Below are 22,007 nucleotides of genomic sequence, written 5' to 3'. Positions count from 1 at the left end.
CATTTCACTTGCAGGTCCATCACCTGTTGTATGCAGGGCTGGCAATGTCTATATTTTTTATAGAGTTGAATAAAATAAAAGAAACATTTTTGAAATGTAATTATAATATAATATATAATAATGCAGTTTGATTTAAAAGTGTGTCAGCCTGAGGCTATGCCAATTTGTAAAGTGCTGCGAAATGAGTAAGCACAAAATTATTCCAGTGAATCATATTTGTACTACTCAGAAGGAGCTGACTGCAATTACACATATCGTCCTTCATATATGAATAATTTATAATAACATGTCACAGTTTATGGACGCTATATTGTAAAGCGTTGCCCCGGCGTCAGCCTCTATTTCTGCCGTGACTTTGTCATGCAGGGCCGGTGACCGCACAGTTTACAAATGAGAGGACACGTCCACTGACCCGACAGTCCAGAAATAAGTGCGTCTCCATTGGCCAATCACAGGCTGCCTCATTCATTTCCACCAATCCGATCGATCACAGTTATCCTTCAGAATTAGAAAACTGCTCGTCATACTCCAGTATATACAGCATGACATCAGTGTGATGTAATCCCTGGGGTCCTGGGCGCATTTAAACCCCCTTCATTCACCCTCTCCCTCATTTCAAACAGAGTTTCACTCCTGCGAGCTGTGGAGCAGCAAATCTTCATTTTCCAAAAGTGATATTCTTCAAACTCAAAGTGTCCATTAAGAAGTCGCGACTACATTCGGCAGGGGACTGAGAATTAAAAACGGGGACCGGCCGCCTTGTAAACCGTACATCGGATAATCCATCACCGTCCTGAAAGAAGATCACTTTTCACAAGCATCTGTGAAAGCCTGTCTATTTTCTTTTCAAGCTCCATCCGAGTTTTGATCTCTTCTGCAGCGAAGGCGCCTCTGACACGCTCCTGTGAATGAGTAACGAGCTGTGAGTTTCCAGCATTGCACGTATAAAAGCAAGAGTCCATCATGAGCAATTACACACATTTAGAGGATCTGCCGCCACAGTACTACCAGGGCACAGACTTCGGGGAAGAGGAAGAGGAGGAGATGCCAGCGACAGAGAAGGAGCTGGCCGAGGACGCGCCGTGGAAGAAGATCCAGCAGAACACCTTCACCAGATGGTGCAACGAACATCTCAAATGCGTCAATAAGAGCCTCACTGACCTCCAGAGAGACCTGAGCGATGGCCTCAAGCTCATCTCGCTCCTGGAGGTCCTCAGTCAGAAGAAAATGTACAGAAAGCATAATGTCAGACCAAACTTCAGACAAATGAAGCTGGAGAACGTGTCGGTGGCGCTGGAGTTTCTGGACCGGGAGCGAATCAAACTAGTGTCCATAGGTAAGATCTGGTTAAACGGGAATAATATTGACACTAAACACATTTAGCTAAATAAGTATTGATAATATTGTATAGACCCTATAACATATTCTTAACATTTTAAAGAGTGAGATGCAAAGAGCGTTACAACTTTGGAATAACATAATAACAGATCTAGCAATTAGGAGATCATTAATGTACATTACAAATATAACAACAACAAGAATAATCATCATCAAATGTGGACTGTAAAAGCTGATTATTATATTAACTGTCACACACACACACACACACACACACACACACACACACACACAAGCATGCCTATAAACCTTATGGGCAGTCAAATGCTCACTACTTTACCTCACTTTCTTAAAGTTGAGCTGTCAGTGTCTGGGAGTAGTATTTCAGCACCATGTGCAAGAAGTTCTCATTGGACTCCCATGTGTCAGTGAAATGGAAAATAGTTCTGAAGGGCTACAGCTTGTTTGTTGAGTAAAGGCTAGAATAGCTGGTTGGAGTATTAATGAATACTGAGTAAACAGACTGTTGTCATGCATTAATGTTTAGAGCTGCTTATACAGAACAGCACCCTGTGTAAACAAGTGGTGTGAAGGAGTTTAGTGGAGACTTGACTCCTTAAGAGCCCGGGCCTGGAAGTCAGTGTTAATACTGAGACGCTAACGTAAACTGAGGCAGATTGATACAAATACCCATTTTCTAGGTTTCAGTACTATGGAAGAAACAGCAGAAAGTTAGTGGCCCTGAAGTTATAATGCCCTTTTAAAGAATGTCCCCTTTCCCTTAGTCTGTAAAATAAATAAGTAATGCCTTTCATTGTGTTTCACAAAACTAAAAAAAGTTATTTTTTACACAATACCATGGTAATAGACATATTATTATAATACTTTGTTGAATATGGTAGTCATTCAATATAATGTTATTGTAAAAGTACCATCTTAATACCCAGCTGGTATCATCACTGTACCATGGATCTGCCACAGTACCCATAGTTTTTTTTTAAATGTATCTGCTGAGTATATACTGACATCCCATATTTTATATACCTAGTCTTTGGAATCTTCCTTTGAGATGGGAACGGTAACCCAAACATGTGATTCGAAGAGTTGAAGTTAATTAAACCCAATGTCAATTAATCTCGTCACATAAATTCGTTAAAGTCCATTGTTTCTTTTGATTGTCTTTGACCTGTGTAGACAGCAAAGCCATTGTGGATGGGAACCTGAAGCTGATTCTGGGACTCATCTGGACTCTCATTCTCCATTACTCCATCTCCATGCCCATGTGGGAAGATGAGGACGATGAAGAGGTTAAGAAACTCACTCCCAAACAAAGGCTGCTGGGCTGGATTCAGAACAAGGTACCGGAGCTGCCTATTAACAACTTTCACAAGGACTGGAGGGATGGCAAGGCCCTCGGTGCCCTCGTGGATAACTGTGCCCCTGGTAAGTTCACATTCTGACATAATCAGGTTTGTATGGTTTGACTTTGGGCAGTTGTGGTTGGGTGAGGAAATGTAACAATTTTTCAAGATTGTACAGAGATTTTGGTTCTCACTAATTAGTTACCTGGGTAGTTTAGATTCAGTATTTTGAACATTTAATTGTTCACTTGTTTCAAAAGGGCAAAAAACAAACAGACAAGATAATTAATTTTAAAATAATTTATAGTGTCAGTGCCAATATAAAATGAATAAAGTATATAAATTATGTAATAAATTAAATATGTAGTAAATTAGTATATACAGTCTTAATAAAATTCTGAATAGTGTGACTGTTTATATGTATATCCTCCTTTTTCACTTTCCTTTTTGAGAGCTTAATCCATTTTTGTAATCACCAAGAAAACTCATAATATGGCGATACTACAAATATATAAAAAAGAAAAGCCTTTATTTAAAATATGGATACATTGTACAATACAACAAAGAATGAGAGCTTCATATATTTACTGCATCTAAATCATGACCTTTTTTCTGAGCAGCACTTGACTCACACGTAGGCTGACTGAGGAGAGGGGTAATGAACTAAAGTGTTTACTTCGGTGTAGCTGATATGAAACAGTCCCTGTGAGACAGTCATGACCATACAAGGGTGCTGCTGGCTTTTGACAAATCACAGCATAACCGTTATCATTATATATTTAGGTTACATTATAAGTCTCTTTAGACATTTTGTATAAACAGTAACAGTTTATGGGAAGCCTGATGTCATAATTGATTTCACTTTTATATTTTGTGCCCTAATGTTTAAAGAAGGCCTTAAATGATGCACTCATATAATTTGAACTCTTTCTGTAGGTCTGTGCCCTGACTGGCAAACATGGGACCCCAACAAGCCTGTTGCAAATGCTCGTGAGGCCATGCAGCAGGCCGATGACTGGCTCGGTGTGCCTCAGGTGAACATCCACTCGACATAAGCACCACATGCTCAGTTGTAAACTCTACCTCAGTCACAAGGAAGGTAGTGTCTGGGCTTGGGTTTGTGTAAAATGTTAGTGGTTTTAGCAGTTTGACACACAGTGGTGTCTGCTCCATTATCCTCATGGCGCAAGTGTGAGATGCCACGCATGGTGTAGGGTATGTGTCATACATTCTTGGGGCCGAATTCCCTGCTGACTGTTGAGGGGATGTGGGAGGGGTCTGGCTCCTGGTAAGTCCTGTCCTTGACTTGTTGAAGGCTGCTCTCAAACCTCAACACTCTGTGGATAAATATAGTATCTGAAGAGATTGCCACTACCTTGTGATTTTAGACCAAACGTGGCTGTGAAAAGAAAATGCTGCAAGCGTGGCGCTTTTTTCTGCAATGTTTATCTCATCATAAACAGGCCTTACAACTACTTCACTAGTTACTTCTCCGATGGAAATTTAGTCTAGTGTTTTTCTGAGCACATACACATCTTGAAAGCAATGATTACTGAATAAGGACCACTATACATGCAACATCTAATGAGTTGTTGATCTATAGGTGATAGCTCCAGAGGAAATCGTGGATCCAGATGTGGATGAGCATTCAGTGATGACATACCTCTCTCAGTTTCCCAAAGCTAAACTAAAGCCTGGAGCCCCTTTCAAGCCAAAGCAGCTGTACCCCAAAAAGGCCAAGGCCTATGGACCAGGTGAGCAAACTTACAAGCTCATAAACCAAGTGCAGTTGTCTTTACAAAAGTTGCTCTGTCAACACAAGCTCATAGAGCATTTTTTGAGCTGCATATACAAATGAAGTCGATTGAATTTTAAAATAAGATCTATTTATGCTTTATTTGCATACAGTCAAGCATAGAATATGTACATCCCGAGTATTGCTTGTGTATCACAGTTTCTTTTGGATTTTTTCATGAAAACAGGTATTGAGCCTCAGGGGAACATGGTTTTGAAGCCAGCTGTTTTTACTGTGGAAACACTGGAGGCAGGACTTGGAGAAGTGATTGTGTATGTAGAGGACCCAGAGGGTCACACTGAGGAGGTGAGAGATGACAGATGTTTTTCTGTAACGTTCTGTAATTGTTGCAATGGGAAACAAGCTATTAATGACATTTTTAACTACAATCTGTCTTTTAATTTTGTTAGGCTAAAGTTGTCCCCAACAATGACAAGAAAAGAACATTCTCTGTCACCTATGTGCCCAAAGTTGAGGGACCCCACAAGGTACGCATTAGTACAAGAATGGTTGACGGTACAGTGTCCAATTGAGGATAAACCGGTTTGCATCCAGTGGCATGGTTGTTTATTTATTCTTATGTATCACAGGTGAAAGTACTCTTTGCTGGTCAGGATATTGATAAGAGCCCCTTCATGGTGAACGTGGCAAAGGCTCTGGGTGATCCCAAAAAAGTTCAGGCTCGAGGTCCAGGTCTGGAGCCAGTGGGCAATGTGGCCCATAAGCCTACTTATTTTGACATCTACACTGCAGGTGAGCAGAACGCACAGACTTGTTTTGGAAGAGGCTTTTCTATGTGAAGGTACCCTCAAGGTCCTGTCACACAATTTTCAGGTGCTGGGGCTGGAGATGTTAGTGTGGTCATCGATGACCCTCAGAATAAAAACAACACTGTGGAAGTTCTTCTGGAAAACAAAGGTGATAACATCTTCCGTTGCACCTACAAACCTGTACAAGAAGGGCCGCACACCATCCATGTGAGCTTTGCTGGGCAGCCAATACCCAACAGCCCCTTTAAAGTGCACGTCTCTGAGGGTAAGCATCTGATAAATTTCTTTTTTTTACTTATATATCTTGCTTCAAATGTGTCTGTCATATTGGAAAAGTACATGGGAAGCAAACAAAGAACAGTCAAAGAATCTCCACACACCCCCAAAAACAATTGTTTATTTTTTAGCACACCCTAAACCTTATGCTGGGGCTCCAAAGCAGATCCCTCATAAAAAGAAAGGTGCACTGCTGCTCGACTTTGGTCCACGTCTCTTTGTTTATACCACCGTGGGCAACAGTATCTAAGCTTAGCTTCTTGCTTGTTCGCGGCAGCTTGATTCTTGCCGTGCATCACTTTGAAGCATGGTAGGAAAGTGGCAAAAGTTAGTGAGTGTGTTTGTATTGGAGGATCGCAGAGCAGCAGGACTGACTACATGAACATGAACACTTCACTAAATTCTGAAGTTGCTGTTATAGCTGTGCTAAGAGGCACAGGATATTTGCATGAGTGTCATGTAAAAAAAGCAGCTTTTTAATATATTTTTGTACATCTTGTTGTAATAGAGCAAAGTATTTTGGGCTTGGGTGTAACGTTGTCAGTTTGGGTGTTTAAAATTACCGTTCCAGTAATCAATGACCAATAATCTAGCATTGTAATGTTGGTATTGTATTTTATGGATATTTTATGGATGTCCTGTGTACTCCATTTATCCATTTACATTTATCATAAATGACTTGCTCTTTATGAGGATCGATGACAACAAAACAAAGTAGCATTGAAGTTTTCCAGTTCGTCATTAAAGCAACTCATCAGAAGCGCAGCACCTCGCTTGATCTTACTAACAGAGCTTCAGTCTGTGCATTTGAAAACGTTTTGGACATTTCATGATCTGTTTAACTTGTTTCTTTTTCCCCATCAGCCTGCAACACAAATGCCTGCCGTGCCACTGGCCGGGGACTGCAGCCTAAGGGCGTTCGGGTAAAGGAGGTGGCAGATTTCAATGTTTTTACCAAAGGAGCAGGAACTGGAGAGCTGAAGGTCTCTGTGAAAGGGCCAGGTGAGTCATTTTTAAATTTGCTGTCTTTCAATGTTAGTCTGTTTGCTCATTATTTAATATGCCTGTGTTTAGGAAATGCTGACGACTGAATGTGTATGTTTTCAGGAGGTGTAGAGGTGCCTGTGAAAGTACGTGATGTCGGTGATGGCGTTTTCAAGTGTGATTATTGTCCTGTTAAGCCTGGAAAATACACTGTGAACATCACATGGGGAGGTCAACCTATTCCACGCAGGTGAGAGCTAATAGTACAACCTAGTTAACTATTGCGATACAAATATACATACCTTTCTTTATGTCAAAGTTTGTCCAGTCTCAGCACTGTTTTAAATGGTTTTATTTTAGCCCATTTGAAGTGGAGGTCAGCAAGGAAGCTGGACCACAGAAGGTGCGAGCTTGGGGTCCTGGCTTGAAGACAGGAATGGTTGGCAAGTCAGCTGACTTTGTTGTTGAGGCTATTGGCACAGAAGTAGGAACTCTAGGTTGGTAATTCTAGATGAGGAAGTAATAATTAAGATTTTCTTTTATGCATACAACTACTTTCTTATGTGCCAACTCTGTTTTTAAAGGGTTTTCTATTGAGGGCCCCTCTCAAGCAAAGATAGAGTGTGATGATAAAGGTGACGGTTCCTGTGATGTGCGTTACTGGCCCACTGAACCCGGAGATTATGCAGTTCATGTCGTCTGTGATGATGAAGATATCAAGGACAGCCCCTTCATGGCCCATATACTTCCAGCAGCTAATGACGTCTTTCCTGAGAAGGTGATTAACATATGGAAATAATAATCAAAGACAGTCATCTCTTATTTTCTTAACTTTTGCTGTCAGTGTCAGTGTTATTGATCTGAAGGATCTTGTGTGCAGGTCAAAGTATTTGGGCCAGGCCTGGAGCCCACTGGAGTTATTGTCAACAAATCAACACAATTCACTGTTGACGCTCGACAAGCTGGCAAAGGCAGTCTGAAGATCTATGCTCAGGTGTGTCCATGTGTAATATTCTCAATGTTTTCAGTGTTTTCCTTTGGCAGTGATGGCCGACTAATGACCTCAATCCTTTAAGTGGAATCAGAGGGTAACATAGGACAAAGACTCTAAACTATTCAAACCAACATATGTGCCAATATGAATTATTTTGTTACTGCAAACTGGCTAAATGGTGACCTGCTCGGCTTTTCTTCTAGGACGCTGAAGGCTGTGTGATTGACATTCAGATTACTGATAAGGGAGATGGCGCTTTTGTTTGTACGTATGTTCCTACCAAACCAGTGAAGCACACCATCATAATTACCTGGGGGGAGGTCAATGTACCCAAGAGTCCCTTTAGAGTGAGTATTCCCAGAGTAGTATTTTAGTTTGCATTATGCTGTGATGGAGCAACACCATTAGATGAGTCATTGTTTGAGATTTAACATTATTGTTTGCACATTATTGCTTTAAACTCTGTCTTTTAAAGGTTCTTGTTGGTGAAGGCTGTCACCCCGACAAAGTTAAGGTCTTTGGGCCTGGAGTTGAGAAAACTGGCCTAAAGGCGAATGAGCCCACCTACTTCACTGTTGACTGCAGCAAAGCTGGCCAAGGTTTGCAAAACAGTTTATTTTTTCTCTTTATATGACACAGTAAAAGAGTGTTAGTGTTGCTAACCATTCTGACTATATTGTAGGTGATATCAGCATTGGGATCAAATGTGCCCCAGGTGTGGTGGGTCCAGCAGAGGCAGATATCGATTTTGACATCATTAAAAATGATAATGACACCTTCACTGTCAAGTACACGCCCCCTGGCGCTGGCCGTTACACCATCATGGTGCTCTTTGCAGATCAGGTAAAGCAGCCTTCTTGCTTCTTGCCAAAACCCAGTTGTACACAATGCTAAGTGAACATCTCATACTCTTCTCTGCTTAACTCAGGAAATCCCCAATAGCCCATTCAAAGTCAAGGTGGATCCTTCTCACGATGCTGGTAAGGTCAGAGCTGAAGGTCCTGGACTGAACAAGACAGGTGGGTGTAAGCCACAACATTAACACCTGAAGCCCCAGAGAAAATAATTTTAATTGACACAGCTCTGTTTTACAGGCGTTCAAGTTGATATTCCAACCCATTTCACTATCTTCACGAAAGGAGCAGGAAAGGCTAAACCAGAGGTGCAGTTCAAAACTGCTGCCAAAGGAAATGCTATTAAAGATTTTGAGATCATTGATAATCATGACTACTCCTACACCGTAAAGTACACTGCTCTACATCAGGTCAGGAATCATTACCATCTACTCCATTTTGCTTTTACTTTGAACATGAATATTGAACATGAAAATGAATACGTCTCACCAAATGCCTAATCTTCTGCGAATTAGGGTGAGATGGCTATCATGGTCACACATGGTGGAGATCCCATTCCTAAAAGCCCTTTCAAAATCACAGTTGCCCCTCCACTCGATCTTGGCAAAGTCAAAGTTCAAGGCCTTAATGAAAGTGAGCACTATAACTCAATGGTTAAACTACTTTACAACCTGGTCTATCAACTAAAAATGCATTCTGCTTTAATGCTTACTAAACTTCTGTATGTGTTGCAGAAGTGGAAGTTGGAAAGGACCAGGAGTTTATTGTTAGCACGAAAGGGGCAGGTGGAGAGGGAAAGGTAAATGTGAGCATAACCTCACCTTCTGGTAGACCAATACCTTGTAAGTTGGAATCAGACAAGACCACAGAGGCCACCAGTGTGAAATACATCCCACCTGAGGAAGGCCATTACAAGGTGGACATCAGCTATGATGGGAACCCCATTGCAGGAAGTCCCTTTGCTGTAGAGGGACTCATGCCTGCCAATCCCTCCAAGGTAAGATGGCTTTTTGGGAATAGTAGGTTTATTGACAATATTGTATAAGTTTTATAATTTCATATTACTGGATTTCCCACTAGGTTCGTGCCTATGGACCAGGACTTAAGGGTGGTATTGTGGGTCAGCCTGCACGGTTTAATATAGACACAAAGGGGGCAGGTGCTGGTGGTCTGGGTCTAACACTGGAAGGCCCCTGTGAGGCTAAGATTGAGTGCCAAGACCATGGGGATGGAACCTGCTCTGTTGTCTATCTGCCAACAGAGGCTGGTGACTACAACATCAATGTCCTATTTGGTGAAGCTCATATTCCTGGCTCTCCTTTTAAAGCTGTTGTCAAGCCAGCTCTGGATGCTGGCAAAGTTATAGTGAGTGGCCCAGGACTGGAGGGGGCTAAAGCTGGTGAGGTGGCCACTTTCACAGTGGACTGCAGTAGAGCTGGAGAGGCTGAACTCACCATTGAGATTGTGTCGGATTCAGGGGCTCAAGCTGAAGTTTGCATTCAAAATAACAATGATGGAACATTCTCTGTCACCTACACCCCTCTCTTTCATGGCATACACACCATCACCATTAAATATGGAGGTCAGCAGGTGCCCAAGAGCCCCATACGTGTTCAGGTTGAGCCATCTGTGGACACAAGTGGGATTAAAGTGTACGGACCAGGAGTCGAGCCCAGAGGTAGTGTTTGAAAACTTTAACCACAACTTTCTGTGATTACCTTTCCAACCACAACTTAGTTATACCATATTTTCCCATTTTTCTGTCACTCAAGGGGTCATTAAGGAGGTGACAACACACTTCATTGTGGATGCCCGCGCCCAGACTAAGACCAAGACCAAGGGAGGAAATCATGTTAAGATTCGCATTATCAATCCATCAGGCGCAAACACAGATGCATATATCACTGATAAGGGTGACGGCACATACAGAGTGGAATACACTGCTTTTGAGGATGGTAAGTCACGTAAACACAGAACAAATGAGTTTAAGGGGAAAACAGATATGTTGAAAGTGAGGGTTTTTGAAGGTTTGAATGATTTTTTTATATAAATACAATTGAACGCAAGTTTTAAGATTTCGCCTTAGATATGTAGTAGATGGTGGAAGAAAGAGATACATGTATAGATCTTAAATTGGGTATACAAATACAGTCCATGGCATGTTTTCAGAAGCTTTCAGAGCTTAGGGAACTGAATGAGAACATATGACAGATGCAGGGGGAGTTTATAAATAGGAAATGCATTGTAAAAAGAGATCATTAAATAGTTGTGTGCCTGACTAGGGCCCTCTGCACAGAAATACAGCTTGTATTAATACCAGCGACAGCTGCAGTTGACAGTTAACACAGAGCAGATAGCAAAAGCTATATGCTATCAAACTCTGAATGTTCTACTTTCATAGATGCAATTATAAACTAAACATATTACAACTATCTAAACATGTGTAAGACAGCTATAGCCTATGAAGTAGGATTGGCATGAACCATAATGCCTCAAATTAAAGCAATTCTTTGATTTGTGTAGGTTTGCACCTGATCGAGGTCTTTTATGAGGATGTTGCTGTTCCTAAGAGCCCATTTAAGGTGTCAGTTGTGGAAGGGTGTGACCCAACACGTGTTCGAGCTTATGGCCCGGGCCTGGAAGGTGGGCTAGTTAACAAACCCAACTACTTCACAGTGGAGACAAGGTATGGAGTCTGTACTGTATGTGTATATAATCATTGGTGCCTGAAGGGAAACTCATATTTGTTTTAAAGCTGGATTAGATTTGGAGTTATTTATGTCTCATCATACATCCATGCTTATGATTTTAAGGGGTGCTGGGACGGGTGGTTTGGGCTTGACCATTGAAGGAGCATCAGAAGCCAAAATGTTCTGTAAGGACAACAAAGATGGTAGTTGCAGTGTTGAATACATGCCTTTCACTGCTGGAGACTATGATATTAATATCACTTATGGAGGCCAGCCTATACCAGGTACCAAATACCTATAAATATAGTAACTACCTATACAATGTTACTCTATTATCTATACATAACATTTTTTCTTTCAACTGTATAGTTCTATAGCTGCTTTTTTTGTATTGTATTAGAGCTGTGTTCTTCTTCTGCTGTTCTCAGGCAGTCCATTCCGGGTGCAGGTTAAGGATGTGGTGGATGTCAGTAAGGTGAAGTGCTCAGGTCCTGGACTCGCTAACAGAGTTACCGCACATGTTCCACAAACCTTCACTGTGGACAGCAGCAAAGCAGGAGTGGCTCCTCTAGAGGTGCAGTTGTATGGACCAAAAGGTACATAACATAAACCCCTCCAGTACACTATGAAGATTCTCTGAGCCTAACTCACTAAATAACTTGTTACATTTCACTGGAAATGAACATTAGAAAGCTCCACACTTGCCTTCTTTTCCTTCGAAATCTTGTTCATTGAACATGTTCGTCTAACAGGAACTCTGGAGCCTGTAGTTGTTAAAAACAACCGGGATGGAACACATACTGTCAACTACACCCCTGCACAGGAGGGGCCACACACTGTGTCTGTCAAATACGCCAACCAAGAGGTACCTAACAGGTAAGATCATCTGTATTTAACTGTCACCTCATGACAGTAACGAAAACAATCATTTCATAACTCTTTCATTTTGTGGTTGTAAACAGTCCATTCAAAGTCAATTCAGCCCCTGCACATGATGCCAGTAAGGTGCGTGCAAGCGGGCCTGGTCTGGACACTAAAGGAGTGGCTGCCAGTCTACCAGTGGAGTTTACCATTGATGCTCGTGATGCAGGAAAAGGCCTTCTGACAGTTCAAATCCTTGTAAGGCTCTCTTCTTATATGGAAAACCTCAAAACAAGACATACTGTATATTACCAAAGCACATTTAAACATTGTGTTGCATTTAGGATCCAGAGGGAAAGCCGAAAAAAGCCAGCATTCAAGACAACAGAGATGGAACCTACACTGTATCTTATGTGCCTGACATGTCTGGCCGCTACACCATAACCATTAAGTACGGTGGAGATAACATCCCATACTCACCTTACAATGTCCAAGCCTTTCCCACTGGTGATGCCAGCAAGTGCCTGCTCACAGGTATTGCTTCCAGTTTGGTGCTTTCAAAGATTTGAGATTTATTTTCCCAACTCTGGTTTTACTAAATTTTGTTTGCTTGCTTTTTTATTTTCAGTGTCTATTGGAGGACATGGTGTTGGTAAGGAATCAGGCAATTCATTTAATGATTTTATGAATTATTGTATAATGGTGGAATATTTTATCATTACATTTTCTACATTATAAATATTCTACCATTACACCAAGTAATACGTTTCAAGGGTTGAACTCTTTGGTTTGAACAATGTTGTTATTTGAGCAGAAAGCCTTGGGCCCAATATTAAGTTGTCAGAAGAGACGGTCATCACTGTGGATGCCAAAGCTGCAGGAAAAGGGAAGGTGACATGTACGGTTCTGACCCCTAATGGCATGGAGCTGGATATGAATGTTACAGAAAATCCTGATGGGACTTTCGACATATATTATACTGCACCCGAGCCGGGAAAATATGTCATCACAATCCGCTTTGGGGGGCAACACATTCCTAAAAGCCCTTTTCAAGTCATGGTGAGTGATATTACTGAACAGGTGTGTCGGACTGTGTATCACTGCCATGATGAAGCCATGATAGATAGAGCTACTGATACTGACACCAGGGACATTACAACAGAGCGGGATTTGAATGAGATGCTAAAAATGTTCAATGTTGAAGTGGCAGGAAGATAACAGCACACTGTCTGAAACATTGTGGGTTGTTGTTTATCGTTTGTTGATTTTTTTTAAATGTTATCTCAGGCTACAGATCAGCCTGTTGTTCCGAGAGACGACACAAAGCCCATGTTTCAACCCCTGAACTTAGTTATCCCCTTCACTGTTCAGCAAGGAGAACTCAGTGGTAACATCTCTAATCATATTCATTTAGAGCAGAATTGTTAGTCGTATATACTGTTTTCTGAAGTATACCACGTTTGTTTTGTTTGCAGGGGAGGTGCGTATGCCCTCTGGTAAGAAGGCTCGTCCTTTCATCAGGGACAACAAAGATGGAACAGTCACGGTGCAGTTTCAGCCTACAGAGAGAGGCCTGCATGAAATGGATATAAAGTATGATGGCAACCACATCCCAGGTTGGACTCCATTTTGGCATTATGTGTGAAGTGGCCCAAAAAGCATTTGGACACTCAAGCTATAGTTACTATTTATAACTTGTATGTGATAATGTTAAACTAATTGGCATCTGCAATCACAGAATGCTAGTAGTGAGTTTCACTTTTCTGCTATTTTTTTATTCATTCGGATAATCTGACATGAAATTCACACTTTTTATGTGTCTTAAGTGTTCAAATACGCATTGAGACCACTGTAATTTTCATTTAAGATCCATGGAATGATACACTGTACCAAGCTTGTTACAGAATCATGACTTGAATGTAATTATGTTCACAGGAAGTCCTTTGCAGTTCTATGTAGATGTAATGAACAGTGGAATGGTCACAGCCTATGGACCTGGTCTGTGCCATGGGACAGTCAATAAACCAGCCACTTTTACTGTTGTTACCAAGAATGCTGGACAAGGTACATAAATGTGTTGTTTTGCAACAAAGTATATTTTTAGAAAAATTGTGCTAAATAATAGTCAATTTTGTTTGCCCTTCACAGGTGGTTTGTCCCTTGCTGTAGAGGGTCCATCTAAAGCAGAAATCAGTTGTAAGGACAATAAAGATGGCACATGCACTGTGTCCTACTTGCCCACTTCACCTGGTGATTACAACATCATTGTCAAGTTTGATAACAGACATATTCCTGGCAGCCCCTTCACAGCAAAGATCACTGGTATGGCAGGCAATAAGTCATTTGTGTTTTTAAAAACTTAACCTGGCAAAAGTAGCTAAACTCTCGCCCATCCTCACTGTTAATATGTCATGTCCATGTAGGCGACGATTCCCTCCGAAGATCTCAGATGAATGTTGGCACGGCAGCAGATGTCTCACTGAAGATCACAGAAACTGACCTGAGCTATCTGACAGCTAGCATTAAATCTCAATCAGGAAAGGAGGAACCGTGCCTGCTGAAGAGACTGCCCAACCGGCACATTGGTAAGCACGTAAAAGGCCATAAAATGCTTTCTGCATATGCTAGATTGGCAATGATTAATCTCTGCTCTCCTTGCCTCACCAGGTCTCTCGTTCACCCCAAAGGAAGTGGGGGAGCATGAGGTCAGTGTGAGGAAGAGTGGGACACATGTGAACAACAGCCCTTTTAAAATTATGGTAGGGCCATCTGAAATCGGGGAGGCCAGCAGGGTCAAGGTCTTTGGTAAAGGTCTCATTGAAGCACATACCTTTGAAGTGGCCGAGTTCTTTGTGGACACTAGAAATGCTGGTATGTTCTTGTAGTTCTTTTGCTCTGTTTTCGAATTAAAATTTGATGTAATACCCCTAATTAAAATGATTTTCACACTGTCTTGGTTTCAAAGGATATGGAGGACTTGGATTGTCAATTGAGGGTCCAAGTAAAGTAGATATTAATTGTGAGGATATGGAAGATGGAACATGTAAAGTGACATATTGCCCCACTGAACCAGGCAACTACATAATCAACATCAAGTTTACAGACAAACACATACCAGGTTACTTTTCAATGTTTCTTTACAACGATATACTCATGTAGACTGCCTGTCAACAATGGTAGAGATTTATAACATTTTGTTTTCACATCCCACTCCGTAGGAAGCCCTTTTACAGTGAAGGTAACAGGAGAAGGAAGGATGAAGCAGAGCATAACAAGAAAAAGGCAAGCTGCCTCTGTTGCCTCAGTAGGCAGTGCGTGTGACCTAAACCTCAAAATCCCAGGTAAAAAACAAATATTAGTATATACGATTGTTAAATGGGTTTTAATGGATACAATAGTTTTTGAACAACTAAAGTTTCTTAAAAAACAGGAAATTCCTTTCTACACAGGAAACTGGTTTCAGATGTTGTCAGCACAGGAGCGCTTAACTCGTACCTTCACACGCAGTAGCCACTCTTACACACGAACAGAACGCACAGAAATCAGCAAGACCCACGGAGGTGAGACTAAGCGGGAGGTACATGTAGAAGAGAGTACACAGGTCGGCGGTGACCCTTTCAGAGATGTTTTTGAGTCCTTCCTGGGAAGAGAACGACCTGGTAGCTTTGGTGCAGTAAGGCAAGAGGGTAAGGATAAATCTTTATCAAGCTCCCTTCCTCCCCAAAACACCCCCAGCTTTTGATTTATTGGTTACCTTCATTGGTTTTCCCATTTCCAGCTGACACAGGGATTCAGGGAATGACAGCCCAGGTGACCAGCCCTGGTGGAAATGTAGTGGATACAGAGATTGTTGATAGTGGGAACAGTACCTACAGAGTCCGCTTCGTACCTGCTGAAATGGGTTCTCACACGGTCAATGTCAAATACAGGGGTGAGCATGTCCCTGGAAGCCCCTTCCAGTTCACAGTTGGGCCCCTTGGGGAAGGAGGCTCTCACAAGGTCCGGGCTGGAGGCACAGGCCTAGAGAGAGCTGTCGCAAAAGTTTCTGGTATGTTTCAAACTAATTTAGTTTTCTTCTCATTTTTGTAATGATTAATATTGTCATTGATTGTTCTCTCATTTTCTGCATCCCTCTTTTCATTACTCTCTAATAGCTGAATTTAGCATTTGGACAAGAGAGGCTGGAGCAGGCGGTCTGTCTATTGCTATAGAGGGTCCAAGTAAGGCTGAAATCTCCTTTGAAGACCGAAAAGATGGGTCCTGTGGTGTTATTTACATTGTGCAGGAGCCAGGTGAGGTTTACAACAGAACTTGCTATGGCCAGAGTTAAGGCTTGTGCACACTGGGACGAATATCGCGTGCGATTATCGCCGACGTTTAACGCCTCGTGACTAAACAAAAGGCGCCAATGTGAGTGTGCACACCGACGCGCAAAACGCGAGGCGTTAAAGCACATCCCACTCCGTAGGAAGCCCTTTTACAGTGAAGGTAACAGGAGAAGGAAGGATGAAGCAGAGCATAACAAGAAAAAGGCAAGCTGCCTCTGTTGCCTCAGTAGGCAGTGCGTGTGACCTAAACCTCAAAATCCCAGGTAAAAAACAAATATTAGTATATACGATTGTTAAATGGGTTTTAATGGATACAATAGTTTTTGAACAACTAAAGTTTCTTAAAAAACAGGAAATTCCTTTCTACACAGGAAACTGGTTTCAGATGTTGTCAGCACAGGAGCGCTTAACTCGTACCTTCACACGCAGTAGCCACTCTTACACACGAACAGAACGCACAGAAATCAGCAAGACCCACGGAGGTGAGACTAAGCGGGAGGTACATGTAGAAGAGAGTACACAGGTCGGCGGTGACCCTTTCAGAGATGTTTTTGAGTCCTTCCTGGGAAGAGAACGACCTGGTAGCTTTGGTGCAGTAAGGCAAGAGGGTAAGGATAAATCTTTATCAAGCTCCCTTCCTCCCCAAAACACCCCCAGCTTTTGATTTATTGGTTACCTTCATTGGTTTTCCCATTTCCAGCTGACACAGGGATTCAGGGAATGACAGCCCAGGTGACCAGCCCTGGTGGAAATGTAGTGGATACAGAGATTGTTGATAGTGGGAACAGTACCTACAGAGTCCGCTTCGTACCTGCTGAAATGGGTTCTCACACGGTCAATGTCAAATACAGGGGTGAGCATGTCCCTGGAAGCCCCTTCCAGTTCACAGTTGGGCCCCTTGGGGAAGGAGGCTCTCACAAGGTCCGGGCTGGAGGCACAGGCCTAGAGAGAGCTGTCGCAAAAGTTTCTGGTATGTTTCAAACTAATTTAGTTTTCTTCTCATTTTTGTAATGATTAATATTGTCATTGATTGTTCTCTCATTTTCTGCATCCCTCTTTTCATTACTCTCTAATAGCTGAATTTAGCATTTGGACAAGAGAGGCTGGAGCAGGCGGTCTGTCTATTGCTATAGAGGGTCCAAGTAAGGCTGAAATCTCCTTTGAAGACCGAAAAGATGGGTCCTGTGGTGTTATTTACATTGTGCAGGAGCCAGGTGAGGTTTACAACAGAACTTGCTATGGCCAGAGTTAAGGCTTGTGCACACTGGGACGAATATCGCGTGCGATTATCGCCGACGTTTAACGCCTCGTGACTAAACAAAAGGCGCCAATGTGAGTGTGCACACCGACGCGCAAAACGCGAGGCGTTAAAGCGTCATTAAAAAAAAAAACGGACTCTAGGTTCGGGCCATTCCCGAGCTTGGAGCCCTTCCCCGGACAGCACGCCAAATATTCATTACCATACTTCAGCTAATTATATGTAAGCGTGAACTCGTGAAGATACCTAACGACGAAGAGGAAGTAAGTAGATGAAGAAGAAGCATCAAGGCAAGATGAATGTAGAGCTGCTGGTCTCAATGGTGTCTGAACACAAAGGGCTTTATGACAAACGCGACAGCGACTACAGAAATCTCGATAAGAGGGAGTTGTTATGGAGATGAATTGCAGATCAAATAGGATTCGATGTGTATTTTTCATCAAGCGCCATCTAATGTCAGGGAGTGAATTTGCATGTTCACTCGGCTCATCGCCAGTGAAAATCGCTTGGGTATGAACCAAGCGGCAACCTCCCGCTCTCTCTCGTGAAGCCAACAAGGAAGTGACTTAAACTGTAATTCATCAACTGGCCGCTAGAGGCTGACTGCAAAAGGGAGTCAATACCATAGACTCCGCATGTTAAAATGCCCAACTTTACAGCAGAAAAAAACGTTTACAGCCTGGTTCAAAAAATAATTTTGGTTTATATAGCTAATTTTGCCCTTCATGACAACTGTGAGGGATGTGAATTTTTTTATAAGTCATCCGTTTAAATTATATTAAGCCTTAAAGTTCTGCATAATTAAGGGCGTGGCCACTTGAGTGACAGGGGGATTGCAGCTGCTGTCACCACCATCGAGATAGGTGGGCGTGGTTTCAGCAACCAACTCCCGCCTCTTCGCCCATTTTCGATTATCTGGGAGTGACGCGCTGCGAAGATGGCGACGGCCCGCTCTGCCCACTTTGAGCTTCAAAAACCTCTTCAGGAACCTATGGGTGACGTCACGGACACTACGTCCATGTTTTTGTACAGTATATGGTATGAAAAATGCTGGCGATAAGCGCGCGTGATATCCCGGTGTGCACAAGGCTTTACACTTATATAGCAAAACCAGTTGAAATCATTGCATTCCTGTTCTCCATTTCTTTTCTCAGGTGACTATGAAGTTTCCATCAAGTTCAATAATGAGCATATCCCAGATAGCCCCTTCATTGTTCATGTTGCCACATTGTCTGATGATGCACGTCGACTTACTGTTACAAGTCTTCAGGTAAGCTCCCAGTTAGTCACAGCTAGGGACAACCGTTCTATGCCTTACAGAACAAACAGGAATGCTTAGATCATATAACATGCGATGGTAGTAACTACAGCAACAGAAAAATACAAGCTTGCCAGAACAACTCTTTTATGAGTCATAGCTGAGTTATCTTTGACCATGAACTGTAATCGGACTCCATGCCTGTCCAGGGCCATGCTATTATTTTGTTGAGCAGGGATTAAGTGTTCTATCTATTTATCCGCCTATCTGTCAATCTCTCTGTTTGTCGGCATGAATGCATTGCTGTGCGTTTGTGTCGGAAATCAAACTTTCATTCCTCTTTTCACGTGTAGGAGAAGGATTTGAAGATTAATCAGGAAGCCTCGTTTGCAGTTCAGAGGAATGGGGCGAGAGGTGCCATTGATGCAAAGGTTCACGCCCCCTCTGGTGTAGTAGAGGAGTGTTATGTGACTGAACTGGATAGCGGTGAGTTGTAGACTTGATGTCTGTCCTAGAACACTGGTTATATGGCAGATGGTTTCACCAGAAATGTAACTTTCATTGAATAGGCAACACTTAGTTGTTCTAACATTATGATTCCCTCCTTTTCCTAGACAAGAATGTAATTTGCTTCATTCCACGTGAGAATGGTGTTCATTCCATTGATGTGAAGTTCAATGGAAGCCATATACCAGGAAGCCCATTCAAAGTGCGTGTCGGAGAAGCAGAAAGCGTTGGGGATCCAGGAATGGTGACTGCCTTTGGCCCAGGACTTGAGGGTGGACGCACAGGTACTGGTCCACCGTTATGCAGGATTTAGTATAAATCCAAGTTGCTGCAGATGTTCTTACTTAGTTATACATCACTAGCAGATCCAACTGTAATCTTATGTTCTTATTGTTCTGCGTAATTTGCTTCATTCCACGTGAGAATGGTGTTCATTCCATTGATGTGAAGTTCAATGGAAGCCATATACCAGGAAGCCCATTCAAAGTGCGTGTCGGAGAAGCAGAAAGCGTTGGGGATCCAGGAATGGTGACTGCCTTTGGCCCAGGACTTGAGGGTGGACGCACAGGTACTGGTCCACCGTTATGCAGGATTTAGTATAAATCCAAGCTGCTGCAGATGTTCTTACTTAGTTATACATCACTAGCAGATCCAACTGTAATCTTGTGTTCTTATTGTTCTGTAGGGGTCCCCTCTGAGTTTGTCGTGAACACATGCAAGGCTGGTTCAGGTGCCTTATCTGTTACTATTGATGGTCCCTCAAAGGTCAAAATGGACTGCACTGAGTGCTCAGAAGGTTCTAAAATCTCTTATACACCGATGGCACCAGGAAACTACCTTATATGCATCAAATATGGTGGGCCACAGCATATCGTTGGCAGTCCCTTCAAAGCAAAGGTTACAGGTAGGATAAACACTTCCTGCTTTGATGTAAAGGAATGTTTGCTGAATTTTGCGTTCTTGTTGGTAATCAATGTTATGCCCCAAATGCTGTAAAATGAGTTTAGGCTGTTTTTAACCAGGGACAATTTTGCCCCAACTAATGAGACTTCCAGTGTATTTTTTTTCAGGTATAATATTTGTGCAATGGCTTAGAGCGTTCTGACTGTGGATGTTAACACGTCTGTCTCTTGCTGCAGGTATGCGTCTGTCTGGGGGCCACAGTCTACATGAAACTTCATCAGTCATTGTGGAGACGGTTACCAAAACCTCTAAGATGGCAGGAGCTTTCAGCTCTCTGTCCAGCTCCAAGTCAACCTCAGATGCCAGTAAGGTTGTATGTCATGGTGCCGGCCTCTCCAAAGCCTTCGTGGGTCAGAAGAACAATTTTTCCGTTGACTGTAGTACAGCAGGTAAAATAAAACCAATAATGGTTTAGCACTAACAAACTACAGAATTAAAGGGGATATGTATTTAGCTTTTTTGTCTCCTTTCAGGTACAAACATGCTAATGGTTGGTGTCCATGGTCCCAGAACACCGTGTGAAGATGTGGCTGTTAAACACATGGGAAATAAGCTTTACAATGTAACCTACACAGTGAAGGAGAAAGGAAACTATGTTGTTATTGTCAAATGGGGGGATGAATCTGTACCAGGAAGTCCCTTCCAAGTGAGTGTTCCCTAAACAGCTTATACCTAATATATATAAAAAGTATATATATTAACTTTCTCGCCGAGGAAAACTTTAAGACAGAGGCTGATCTTAGAAGGTGCTGCCTTTTATTTAATATTAACCTGTTTGACGCAAATGCATTTTAATACTGTTTTGGATGCCACAATGTACCATTTATCGTTAAAAGAGAGAAGAGTTTTAATTCATAAAAAAGGAATGAAGGAATATTTCAATTAAATATGTCTACAAATTCCTCTTTTGTATAATCACCAAAAGAGAAAATGTGAGTATTTTAGAGGGAGGTTTATTGTTCTCAAAGACACTTTTGTTGGTCAGGGGACGTCACAGCAATATGATTTTGTGTTCTGACATTTTCAACAGTGTATAGAAGTGCTTTTATATGCTTTATAGAATGTAATTTTGTTATCTTAACCAATTATTTAATATGCATTTGAAAACTTAAAGAATAAAACTAAGTGTGTGGATTTTTTTATTCACAAAAAAAGCAAATATTTGATGTATTCGTGTCATTTAATGTCTTCACTGTTTTGAGTGAGTTTACCATCATGACATCTTTGCCGCTGCTCTGCATTCTGATTTTAAATGGGCATTTCTCTCATCATGTATTATTTTTATTGAATGTGATATTGTGTGAGCCCAGTTTAATAAATACAAACATAGATAAAGCATGTCCTTTATCCTCCTGAGACCCAGCTATTGTGTTTTTGCCTCTGTAGAGGACATTATATTTTAGTGCATTTCTCTGAGACCTCACATGTCACAGTTTTAAGTCTGGATGTCCTGTACAGAGCACATTCAGGGATTTCCAGAGATACCAAATGATTGGATGTTTCACCGTGACCACTCCCTCTCCTTGGTTTTTAAAAATAACACATTAATTTAGAGATAAAATTGTACATCCTTATCAAAATATAATATTTTGTAATTATAATTTAAATCTGATTAATTTTCAAATTGTTTGTCATAAATCAACATCTCAGGAAAAAGTTATGGTGCTTCAAATCAAAATATGACTTTCTGTTATGAAACAGGACATCCTTTCATACATGTCCACTGTAGCGGACACCAGGACTAAAAGCATGTTTATTATGCAGTTTGGG

At 41.8% G+C, this 22,007-nt stretch overlaps 1 protein-coding gene across 1 annotated transcript; it reads left to right on the top strand.

Annotated features, from left to right (window-relative positions):
* Positions 1-557: 557 nt before the first annotated feature.
* flnca (filamin C, gamma a (actin binding protein 280)) lies at positions 558-21,598 on the top strand. Its single transcript, XM_016238603.1, has 47 exons — positions 558-1,336; positions 2,533-2,781; positions 3,636-3,733; positions 4,303-4,453; positions 4,682-4,800; positions 4,905-4,982; positions 5,085-5,247; positions 5,329-5,529; positions 6,405-6,542; positions 6,648-6,774; positions 6,885-7,021; positions 7,109-7,302; positions 7,405-7,518; positions 7,722-7,865; positions 7,994-8,117; positions 8,201-8,361; positions 8,447-8,537; positions 8,613-8,782; positions 8,888-9,005; positions 9,107-9,369; positions 9,453-10,050; positions 10,145-10,327; positions 10,896-11,058; positions 11,186-11,346; positions 11,491-11,658; positions 11,815-11,938; positions 12,025-12,181; positions 12,268-12,457; positions 12,552-12,575; positions 12,738-12,982; positions 13,211-13,310; positions 13,399-13,539; positions 13,859-13,987; positions 14,072-14,245; positions 14,347-14,508; positions 14,591-14,794; positions 14,889-15,041; positions 15,142-15,264; positions 15,373-15,609; positions 15,702-15,971; positions 16,078-16,215; positions 18,664-18,779; positions 19,121-19,253; positions 19,382-19,558; positions 19,960-20,178; positions 20,414-20,626; positions 20,711-21,598. The coding sequence occupies exons 1-47, from the start codon at positions 964-966 to the stop codon at positions 20,896-20,898; spliced, it is 8,103 nt and encodes a 2,700-aa protein (XP_016094089.1). The 5' UTR covers positions 558-963; the 3' UTR covers positions 20,899-21,598.
* The last annotated feature ends 409 nt before the right edge of the window (positions 21,599-22,007 follow it).

The sequence above is a fragment of the Sinocyclocheilus grahami genome, unplaced genomic scaffold (assembly GCF_001515645.1).
Source record: "Sinocyclocheilus grahami isolate Dianchi unplaced genomic scaffold, SAMN03320097.WGS_v1.1 scaffold543.1, whole genome shotgun sequence".
Classification (NCBI taxonomy): Eukaryota; Metazoa; Chordata; class Actinopteri; order Cypriniformes; family Cyprinidae; genus Sinocyclocheilus; species Sinocyclocheilus grahami.
The sequence above is the reverse complement of the archived record's forward strand: the minus strand, read 5'-3'. Positions and strand labels throughout refer to the sequence as shown.